Below are 12,330 nucleotides of genomic sequence, written 5' to 3'. Positions count from 1 at the left end.
TTTCAGGAAATGCAATTCAATCTCATCAGTGTTTACTGAACCCCTATCATTTGCAAGGTACCAAGCTAAAAGGTGAGGACACAAAGGGAACAGAACTTTCATATTCACAGCCCAAACCATATGCCAAGCACTGTTTTAAATACCTAATTTAGGTATACTTGCTCATTTGTTCTTCCTTACAACCCTGAGATAGATGATATCATCATCATCATCATCCCCATTTTCCAATTAAGTAAAATGAGACACAAAGAGAAGAATTAAAAAGACCAAGGTCATTTTAGCCAAGAAATATAGAGCTGGTTTTGAACCTAGGAAATATTAACCACTACACTATATAATCCTATCTCTCACTGAGGTGGAAATTAAGCCTACTGGTTAGGTAAGTTGTCCAAATTAACACAGCTATATGAAGATTAAAAAGTAGATCACAACTCAGTGTGACTCCAACATAAAAATCAAATTTTATAACAGCATGAATAGGGACTCCTGGGTGGCTCAGTTGGTTGAGCAGCTGCCTTCGGCTCAGGTCATGATCCCAGCGGCCTGGGATCGAGTCCCATATTGGGCTCCTTGCTCGGCAGGGAGCCTGCTTCTCCCTTTGTCTCTGCCTGCCTCTCTGTCTGCCTGTGCTCACTCGCTCTCTCTCCCTCTATCTCTGACAAATAAATAAATAAAATCTTTAAAAAAATAAAATAAAATAAAAAATAAAACAGCATGAATAAATCAACTGGAAGTAAGAAAAATATACATTAAGATACCACTAAGTACAAATGAATATAATTCATTTCAGACCTTTCTGGATTTTAGAAGAGATCTGTAAGATGAGGGAAATATTGTGGTGGAGTTTTCCCCTTAAATAACATAATTCAACTTATTCTATGAAGAAATATAGTGATAAATGTACAAAAAGCTTAGAAGACTATTCTTTTGCTTATTACTTAACCCTGACCCTTCATTTTGTTATTTTGGGTTATTTTAACTTTTCCACTTTTCTTTCATCTAACTAAAGCAGATGATGCCAACTTTAAATCAAATGACACAAAGGTAGACAAAAGAAAAGAGAACAAATCCTTCTCTAAACTCCAAACCTTCCTCACCTTCTTCCACCCTTTCATCCAGTCACTGATACCTGGCTGCCTTATCTGATGAAGGCAAGGTAACTTCTGCTAAACATCCGGGATCAGTCTCAATATTTACTCTTTCAGCTTTAAAAATACAGAGCAACAATTTTCAGATACATGAATCAGGTCTGAGGTAGAATGGTCAGATATTAACATTCCAGTTTTAAAGAGATCCTCAGCTTGATCCTCAAGCTCACCAAAGTTCGAGAACTACTGTCTTGGAAGGTGGCCCAATACTTATGGGCAGGAACACTCTCCAAATGGAAACAGAATGCCTAGTACCTACATTATGGAACCACAGATTTTCAAAGCGACCAAGAACAGCTTCCCACTTACTCCACTGTAATTCTCCAAAATAAGAAAAACAAAAGCTAAAATAAAGAAAAAATACTTACTAACTAGAATTTAGCTTCCTAAGCAAATTTTGGGAGGATTACTGGTAAAGAGACACAAGAAATGGTAAACAACCACACAGCTGTGTTTACATGTACATGGGGTCAGAAAAATGCAGACAGACCACCATGGGAAAACATGTGTGCAAATAATTATGAATTGCATATGGACTCAAATTTAGTTTGTAGACAATTTCAAAATTATGAAAAAGTTAATTCAAAGGCAAGTCTAATATTTCATCATCCTCCAAGGACGTCACCTATTTAGTCCTTGATTTTTTTTTTAAACCTAATATTACTGGTAGTATCAGGTGAAATACTAGCTAACAATTGTGCTAAAATACTAAGAACTAAAAGCAAAATAAAATTTCATACTGATATATATTGCTTAAAATTACAACTTTCAACTATGTATCTCACATGAATGATAAAATTATGACCAGCTATCACACCATACTATATATTACATATGATAAACAATCCAGTATTGTAGGAAATCCTAGAAAAACCAAAATAGTTTGAAATAAGCAACTTTTATTACCTTTTTCTTTAGCATGAATATCATCACATATGTGTAGATCTAGATGAGAAATTACCAAGTGATGAGAGGTTTCTTTAACATCAAAGTCATTGAATAATTTCACAATTGCATCATTTAGATCCGGAGCATTTGAGGTCTGTGGTGTCTTCGCTTGTTGGGTAGATGGGGTTACTGTAGAGCTCTAAAAGATTGAAAACTGCCTTATCACTTTAAGTTAAATATTTGAAATTCCACAAATAAGAAAACTTAAATATCTTCAGTAATGAAATCATGAAAAATAAATCATGAAAAGATATTTTCTTTTCTATCAATAACTCAATTCCCCCCAATTACTTTCTGAAGTATATGAGAATAAAGTTAAATATAAAAACTGGAGAACTACACACAATTTGAACATGAAACCAATATATTTTAATAAATACTTGAATAGTTATATACTTTAAGTCCTTATTCTAGAAAATATTAACTATTCAAGGCACCTCATTCAAATAGCATTAGTTCTACATATTAGAAGAGAAACAGGTACACCTGGGTGGCTCATTCAGTGGAGGAGTTTTCCCCTTAAATAACATAATTCAGCTTATTCTACGAGGGAATACAAAGAGTGAGAAATGTAAAAGAGCCTAGAAGACACTTTTCTCTATTCTTTTGCTTATTATTTAACCTGGACCCATCATTTTGTTATTTTGGTTTAAAATTTCCATTTCTTGGTTTCAACTCAGGTCATGATCTCACCTGTTGTGAGACAGAGCCCCATGGTAGTCAAGGACTTAGCAGGCAGTCTGCTTGAAGATTCTCTCCCTCTACCCCTTCCCCACCCGGCACAGTCTCCCCAACCCCCCACGCTCAAATAAACAGATAAATCTTTTTTTAAAAAATAAAACAGAAACAAATGTGAGGGCGCCTGGGTGGCTCAGTGGGTTAAGCCGCTGCCTTCGGCTCAGGTCATGATCTCAGGGTCCTGGGATGGAGTCCCGCATCGGGCTCTCTGCTCAGCAGGGAGCCTGCTTCCCTTCCTCTCTCTCTACCTGCCTCTCCGTCTACTTGTGATTTCTCTCTGTCAAATAAATGAATAAAAAATCTTAAAAAAAAAAAAAAAAAACAAATGTGAGCCCTGTATATTATATCGGCTGTATATACTATTATATATCCTGTAAAAATAAATCACTTCTTTGCAAAGTGCTTGTGATATGGTACAGAGTACTCTAAGTGCTCTGGTGCCTCTCGTAAGAGATGCAGCACGTCTTTTGAACGTGGATATCTGAAGAAGCCAGAAAGCAGAGGAGATTTGTAATAGACTCATAATTCAAATTCTTTTTTTTTTAAGATTTTATTTATTTATTTTACAGAGAGAGAGAGAGTGAGGAGAAAGCAGGCTCCCCACCAAGCAGAAAGGCCAATGAGGGGGGGGTCGATCCAGGACCCCGGGATCGACCCTGGGATCATGACCCAAGCCAAAGGCAGAGGCTTAACCCACTGAGCCACCCAGGCGCCCCTCAAATTCTTTTCTTCCCAAAGTGAAGAAGCATAGAATACTATTGAAGTATAAAGACTGATGTGAACCTAAAAGCCTAAAATTATTCTACATTAGTAAGCATACTGTAAGATCATCTGTTATATAAGCTATAGAACTGTACATGAAACTTTGGTAATAACAAAATGAAGGCCAAATTTTTCATCAAAAAATACTAACGAGTTTCTAATTAAGAACAATTCACTAATAAAAGTATAGTTAGTGATGTATGGAAAATTAAAGTATAAATATTTTGCATTATACATATTTATATATTATCTATTAAGAACTATCTGCAAACAAATTTCAGAGTATACTCAGTAAATGAGAATTTCTCATAGAAAATGATCAAGACCCACAGTGATTAAAGAAAAGGAAAGATGAAATATAATTGTGAAGCCCTAAATTCCAGGGGCTCCAGGAAAATTTTCTTACTAATTGTCAAAATAATTTCCATAAGACAAATCACTTATTCTTTTTTTTAAGATTTTATTTATTTATTTGACAGAGAGAAATCACAAGTAGTTGGAGAGGCAGACAGAGAAAGAGAGAGGGAAGCAGGCTCCCTGCCGAGCAGAGAGCCCGACGCGGGACTCGATCCCAGGACCCTGAGATCATGACCTGAGCCGAAGGCAGCGGCCCAACCCACTGAACCACCCAGGCACCCCAAATCACTTATTTTTATTTTTACTTTATTTTCAGTTGGCTCCAGGCCCCACATGGAACCCAACACAGTGCTTGAACTCAGGACCCTGAAATCAAGACCTGAGCTGAGAACAAGAGTCAGATACTTAACCAACTGACCTACCCACGTGCCCCAAGACAAATCACTTTAATGTTCTACTTTCAAAGCTTTAATAGACTACTCCTTATATCTATGACTGTGCAATTTGGAAGGAAAAAATTCTCATGTATTTCTTTTTTTTTTTTTTTTTAAGATTTTATTTATTTGCCAGAGAGAGAACATAAGCAGGGGGAGCAGCAGGTAGGAGAAGCAGGCTCCCTGCTGAGCAAGGAGCCTGATGTGGGACTCAATCCCAGGATCTGAGATCATGACCTGAGCTGAAGGCAGTCACTCAACAGACTGAGCCAGTGTCTGTTTAGTGAGGAGAGGTGTCCTCTTCTGTATTTCTTCAACAATGTTTTCTATCTTCTTCGTCAAAAAAAAAAAAAAAAACCTGATATAAACAAAAACATAAACATTAATCTTTCTACAAAGCCTTTTCTTATTGTGGTAGATTCAGTTTTTATATGCCGTTTGCTGGGAAGAGGGGGAAATGGGCCATTATGACCTCTTTTGCCTTCTGAATTATCTTAACATTTCTTGGTTTTCAATGTAGTCTTCCCTTTTAGAGAAGGAAAGGATGAAGCAAATAAAAAATTTATGACAGAAGATATCTCTCAATTTGTACAGCTGAGCAAAGGAACACTGTCAACTACTTCACTCTCTCATCCACTCTCTTGGCCTTCAAATCACGACTCTGTGAAAATGTGGTTAAGTAAATCTACTAAGAAATATTAGGGAACAAGAAAAAATCGTAGTTATAAAGACTAACAACATGAAGAAAATTGTATATATCCATTTACTACATTCTAAAACTAGGAAAACTGCAGATGCCTAGGCAAAAAAACCTGTATGGAACTCAAAATGCTAACACTGGTTTTATTATTGTGATAGGATTATAGAACTTCATCCTTGTTTCTAGTTTTCTAATCTGTATCTTTATCTGGTTTCCTAATCTATATTCTATCTAAATATATCCACATATCATATAAATAAGACCTACATTAACACCAACACTCTGTCTACTAGCCTTTAATTTCAATTACCATGTCTGTTACTGACATCCTAAATTATTCTGTGTTACAGTTTAGTGTTCTGTTCATCAAGCTTATAAAATTAGACTCCCCCAGAGAATTATAAAGATATCTCATTGGCTATTTAAATAGTATTTATTGGTAGAACGACACAAGGTTCACTGTCAATTCTTCATTTCTTTTTATGGCTAAAAGTTCTAGAAAACTATTCAAATAAATAGGTAAATCGGAATGAAAACAACTTTATTTTAGCAATATGATATAATTCTTTGAATTCCTTCAAGTTATATGCCAGGATTCATGAAATGATTTTTTTAAAAATTTAAATAATCTAATAGTAGATATGTATAGATCCTCCTTCAAAAGTGTTGAAAGGAGGGGCGCCTGGGTGACTCAGTTAAGCAGCTGCCTTTGGTTCAGGTCATGATTCTGGAGTTCAGGGATCAAACCCTGCACGGAGCTCCCCACTTGGCGGAGAGTCTGCTTCTCCCTCTGACTTTCCCCCACTCATGCTCCCTCTTACTCAATCTCTTTCAAATAAATAAATAAAATCTTTAAAAAAAATTTTTTTAAATGTGTTGAAAACAAAGAAGTGGAAGTAGAAACCACCTGACCTGCTACTTTGTCATTAATCATTGACTTCCAATATGAGTAACAGTATTTCAAATTAACTCCTCTTGTCAACCCAAGCTTTTAAAATTTTATCCCCCTCTTCTTGGACAAATCCATCATAGTAAGAATGAGTAAGAAGTAAGAAGAAGGCCTTTCATGTGTCAAGTAGGATAAGAGCGGTTTGGGAAAGGAAGAATGAATCTGACATTTTATCATAAGCACATTCTCTAACAGACCAAGTTTAAGAAAGAACATATCAAAATGGAAAGGTGTGTATCTTGAGAGGCATGTGTATGTTACATACATGTGTATGTAACTCTCAAAGACTTCTCTAGTAATGCCAAACTCATTTTTATCAGAAAATACCATGCTCTGTAACAATAGATTTTGCAGATTACATTCCCTCATCTGACCCACCCCTTCCCTCACCTATGAACTATTTATTTTTTTTAAGGCCTCTGAAATCATAATTTAAACTGGAGAAGATTTTTTTTTAATTTTATTTATTTATTTGACAGAGAGAGAGATCACAAGTAGGCAGAGAGGCAGGCAGAGAGAGAGGGGAAAGCAGGCTCCCTGCTGAGCAGAGAGCCTGATGTGGGGCTCGATCCAAGGACCCTGAGATCATGACCTGAGCCGAAGGCAGAGGCTTAGCCCACTGAGCCACCCAGGTGCCCTGAACTTCTTATTTTTAAGACTAATTTTTATTATCCTCTCTTTGTGAAACCTTTCCAAACTATGCAGTTGACTATAACTTCTCTGTGCTTCTATGATTCCTTCACTCCCCTTTTTATTTGCCCTCTAGTGGGGATGCCTGGGTGACTCAGCCAAGCTGCTGCCTTCGACTCAGGTCATGATCCCAGGGTCCTGGGATCAAGTCCCACATGACGCTCCTTGCTCAGTGGGGAGCCTGCTTCTCTCTCTGCCTCTGCCTGCCTCTCTGCCTGCTTGTGCTCTTGCACACTCTCTCTCCCTCTCTCTGACAAATAAATAAAGAAAGAAAATCTTTAATTAGAAAAAAAAAAAGAATTCTGTGTAGAAAAAACTTCATAGAAATTAAAAAAAAAAAAAGATGAACTACAATGATTTGTTTTATATCTGTCTTCCCATTATACTGAGATCCCTGAGAACAGGGTCTGATAATATTCACTTTTACCTCTATAGTGTCTAGCCCTGTTCCTTATCACATAGCAGCTAAACAGTAACTAAGGTCAATTCAATAGTCATATGAAAGCCTAAAATGTATGCTACTTCCATGTACCAAGCCAGATCACCAACAAGCCATATGTCTGAGATATATTACTCTGTTTCCAAAGAAACAGCTTCACAGAAATAGTATTTCACAATATCCCTTGTTTTTATTAAGAACAAATACAATGCTAACAGTTTTATGTTGAACTTCAGCAACTCCCAGGGTTTTTGTTTTTGTTTTTTTACATTTTTTGAAATATTAATTCTCGCATTTCTCCCTTGACTATACCTAAGTTTTTTCCTTTTGCCCTTACTTTAGTAAGTTTAAATTGTATTCTACTTTCTGAAAAGAGGTATTAGTAACACCAAACTTTTACATCATCATTAATTTTTATGCCTAGTACAAAACTCCGAACAAAATAAGCATTATATAGACAGAAACAAACTTAATATATGTTTTCACATAGATTCCATGTGTAGAAAATTATGCAGTAACATATCTAGATAAAAGATTCTTGGACTCAAAGTCTCACAATCTATTTCACATAAAGAAAACAACTAACCATTCTGATTTTTAAACCATTTACAGATTTAAGTGTTTTTTCCTCTTAAAAGCATACCTGTGTAGGTTCAGGAGCCATGCTCTTCCTTTGTTCTGTTGATTTTTCTATTGCTTCACTGAGAGATTTTGCATATTGTACCATAGCCTTCAACTGGGAATCCGTTAAAACCCATAATAAGTCATCCAATATTAAAACTAACTTTGTTGCAATAACATTGCAGTCCTTTAACTGTCAAAAAAAATCATTCATAAAATTAAGCCAAGACATAAAACTCACAATGCACTAATGTTTTAAAAATATTTAAAATGTTTGAATGAAATATGGATCCTTCCTTCATTCACCAAATATTTATTGTACTCCTATACTATAGAAGGAATATCTCCTTGTATTGGAGAAACGGTGGTTAAAAAAAGACTCACAAATTCCTGTACCTTAACAGATGCAGGTGCATATTATACAGGTACAATGCTTATATAATTTAAATTTGCATTTATAGCTAACAAATCATAAAATTACCTATATTAATAGTGCTAATTCTAGTATAGAGAGAAACATTAATATTTATTTGGGTCTAGTGATATAAAACCTATTGTTGAGAATTTAATTGAGCCATGCTTTAAAAAGTCATTACTCCTTCATTAAATTTCATTTTTAATCTACGGTGAACTCTCACATTCTGATGTCTTTAAGTAACTATCTTCCCTATTTATTTAAATTAGCATTCATATCTTAATAACCTTGTGAAAGCTAGTAGTTTTGTAGTTTTGCTTCTGATAATGGAGGTTTTGCTGTCTACATACTCCTAAGTAAGACTCAAAAGAAGAATGAAATTATAAGACAGCTAATGTTCGGAAATATTTGGCAATGGAGAATCTATTAAATTTATCAAAAGTAAAAATCTAAATATTAAATCTAGAAAACTGAAAAATGTTATCATTACACTAGGTTTCTTCAAATACTGCTGGAGGAACTATATTTCCTTTTATTGTGCTTTGTTTTAATATTCCAATGTTTCAACTGAAAATTATTTAAAATTTCCTCCTAATTCCACTAGTTACCACATGAACTGAAAAGATAACCCTGATAACTTACTCTTCTTTTAAGTGTGACTCTGATTTTTGATTGGTTGGTTATTAATCGAACAGGAGCACACATAATTTCAAGATGTGAACTTTGAGTAGCATCTGCCTCTATTCGAATCATCTGCCAATTTATTTCTTTAAATGTCAAAACCTAAGGAGAACAAAGAAATTAGCTTCAGTTACTCAGGCAAAACAGAATGAGAGACATGTAGATTTATAAAAACAATAAAAAAGCTAAACAAATAAGATAAATAAAATTTTATGTCTTTACCAATTTTATGACACTCTTGCTATATTCACTATTCTTTTATTTTAAATTGTATAGTTAAAACAAACTGTATAGTTACAATCTTCAATTATATTCATTATTCATAAAGCTGTTAATACTTTTTAAATTTTGATATAAAATACAAAAAGCATTTGAATCTTGTGAACAAGAAAAATGTAAGTAACATTTTAGTTTTGTATATTTAAAATTCAATTCTGAGTAGCTGAGAAGTTAAAATGGGGTTCATTAACTATAAATGGAAAGATTATAGAAAAAACACTAAAATATGCACATTTTTAATTAAATAACTAAGAGAAAGGAATAGTTAAAAGGTCAGAGTAAATGAAGTATGTGAATCTAGGTAACTATATGTATGAAGTAATTATTTTTAAATGTCCTCTTTTATTTACCAGTGACTAAAACATTTTTTAAACAAAGAATGAAAAAAAATGTTTACCTCTCCTCTCTGTGGATCTTGAATACGAGTAAATCTTAAATCTCCATGTTCCCAGTTTGCATTTACACTATAGATCCTTAGCTGGGAAAGTTCAAAGGATGCATTGAAAGCTTTTGCCCCAATGCGGATAACAATGGAATTTACAGAAACAGTAATTCCCTCAACTACTTTTTCAGCAAATCCATATTCACTGGAAAAAACAAAGCAAAACAAAATATAATGCACTAAAGCCAAAATAAATAATTAAAAGGTTATCTGTCAATATTCACACACAAGTGCACAAACTGACCATTGTATTATTCATTTTTATGTAAAATTTTTTTGGTTAAAACAATAATCTAGGCTGATTAGATATAAATTATAAAAATGTTCTTCTCAAAAATGATAAAAGATTTTTATTTTTTATTTATTTTTTTTTAAAGGAAAGTGTTTTTTTGTTGTTTTTTTTTTAAAGATTTTTTATTTATTCATCAGAGAGAGAGAGGGAGAGAGAGTGAGCACAGGCAGACGGAATGGCAGGCAGAGGCAGAGGGAGAAGCAGGCTCCCTGCCGAGCAAGGAGCCCGATGTGGGACTCGATCCCAGGACGCTGGGATCATGACCTGAGCCGAAGGCAGCTGCTTAACCAACTGAACCACCCAGGCGTCCCTGATAAAAGATTTTTAAAATTTAAGGTTTCTCTTTTTGGTAAGTTTTAATTTTATCTCCAGTATAGTTAATATGCAGTAATATATTACTTTCAGGTGTGCAACAGTGATCTAACAATTCTATACACTATTCAGTGGTCATCTTAAGTGTACTCTTTAATCTCCATCATCTATTTTACTCACCTCTCCCCTCTGGTACCAATTAGTTTGTTCTCTGTACTTAAGAGTTTGTTTCTTGGTTTCTTTTTTTCCCCTTTGCTCATTTGTTTTGTTTCTTAAACTCCAAAATCATATGGTATTTGTCTTTCTCTGATTGACTTATCTTGCTGAGCAGTATAAGCTCTAGATCCATCCATGCTGTTCCAAATGGCAAGATTTCATTTTTTTTTTTTATGGCTGAATAATATTGCATTGTAGACATAAAGCACTTTTTCTTTATGCATTCATCAATAGATGGATACTTGGGCTGCTCCCATATCTTGGCTATTATAAATAATGCCACAATAAGCATAGGGGTGCATGTATCTTTTCTAATTAGTGTTGTTGCATTCTTTGATGCAATTCAGTAGTATCCAATGTTGTTGTATTCAGTAGTGAAATTACTGGATCGTAGGGGTAGTTTTATTTTTAATTTGTTGAGGAACCTCCATACTGTGTTCCACAGTGGCTGCACCAGTTTGCATTCCCACCAACAGTGCATTCCCCCCGCCAAATCCTTGTTAACATTTGTTCCCTGTGGTTTTGATTGTGGCCATTTTGATAGGTGTGAGTGAAAATTACTCTTTATTTTATTATTATTTTTCTTTTCAGAGAGAGAGAGAGAGGGCACGTGTGCAGGAGCAGAGGAAGGGCAGAGGGAGAGAGAATCTTAAGCAGGTGCCACGCCCAGCAAGGAGACTGATGCAGGGCTCCAACTTATGACCCTGAGATCATGACCCAAGCAGAAATCAACAGTTGGACACTTAACCAACTGAGTAAGCCAGGCTCCCCTGAAAGTTTCCTTTTCAAATTACATTATTGTAATCACTATCCAAAACTGCCTACTCTCAAGTTGCCAGAAGTTCAAACAACTGGAATCTATAAAGTAAGTAAGAGAGCTAAGTCCCTGACACAAAGAAGGTTACAGACTATAACTACAATATAATCTCAAATTCAGGAATAAAGTCTGAAAAAGTTTACATTTTCTAATCCAATTCAGCAAATATTTACTGAGCATCTATGATGTACACAATGCTGGGATGTAAAGAAAACCAAAATAGTGTGGTATTCCAGGGCTCGCAAATTACTTGGGGAAGAAAAACACATATACCCTAGGAACTGAAACATTAGGCAATCTGTAATTAAGTGCTTTAAAAAAAGGAATCATCACTACATTAGGTAGAGGAAGAAACTGTTCATAACTAGGGAAATCTATCCAGGAAAGAAAAATACATTTCCTACAGGGAGTGATGGTAAGAAGGGAAATCTTCTACTAGGGAAAAGTACAAGCAAAGGCACAGTGAAGTGGGAAAGTAGAGGCAACATTTTGAGAATAATTAGTACAGTATGATTGGAATATAGACTATCAATATATTTTGGCAGGAAGGGTAGTGAAAGTTTGTCCGACACATTACTTCAATTATTATCACTACGACCATTATTCCTAAATCTATCTCTATCCAGATCTCTCCCCAGAACTTCTAAGTATTAAAATTCAAATGTCTACCACAATTTATATCAGGTTGCCTCCCATACATTTCAAAGCCAACATGTATAAAAGTGAACCCATCATTTTTATTGATCATGTACTTCCCTCTCCTAGACCTGATGCTAAGCTTCTTGATTTACTATCTTACTGAATAAATTACCTAAACTTCCTAATCCTCAGATGACCTTTTAAATCAGGTACTACTTTGCATATTACATGTGGGTTGCATGAAATAATGCATATGAACCAAAAAGCCCATCTCTTCACTCATGATATTTACGAAATGTAACTATTATTCACAGTATTATTGAGTCCTAAAGAGGAGGAACTCATTAGCATCCCAGGGAGAACCTCCTTTAGTCCCAAGGACAAATACTTGGTCACTTGGCTAGAAATATTCTTGGAGTTGGAAAGAATATATTACTCTATAATTATCTGG

General features: G+C 34.9%; 1 protein-coding gene across 3 annotated transcripts in view; it reads right to left on the bottom strand.

Annotated features, from left to right (window-relative positions):
- UHRF1BP1L (UHRF1 binding protein 1 like) overlaps positions 1-12,330 on the bottom strand; it is a 105,784-nt gene that overhangs the window by 53,990 nt on the left and 39,464 nt on the right. For all 3 annotated transcript variants that reach the window (XR_006608036.1, XM_004742950.3, XM_004742949.3), the window contains 4 exons: positions 9,559-9,748; positions 8,844-8,984; positions 7,809-7,979; positions 2,055-2,235 (listed from right to left, as the gene is read on the bottom strand). Coding sequence is in view for 2 of the 3 variants with exons in the window: in XM_004742950.3 (XP_004743007.1) it covers positions 2,055-2,235; positions 7,809-7,979; positions 8,844-8,984; positions 9,559-9,748 (683 nt within the window). In the remaining variant the exon portion in view is untranslated. The remainder of the gene's footprint in view (positions 1-2,054; positions 2,236-7,808; positions 7,980-8,843; positions 8,985-9,558; positions 9,749-12,330) is intronic.

Source organism: Mustela putorius, unplaced genomic scaffold (assembly GCF_011764305.1).
Source record: "Mustela putorius furo isolate JIRA1106 unplaced genomic scaffold, ASM1176430v1.1 tig00000788_pilon_pilon_pilon, whole genome shotgun sequence".
Taxonomy (NCBI): domain Eukaryota; kingdom Metazoa; phylum Chordata; class Mammalia; order Carnivora; family Mustelidae; genus Mustela; species Mustela putorius.
Note: the sequence above shows the minus strand (reverse complement) of the source record. Positions and strands in the feature narration are given on the sequence as shown.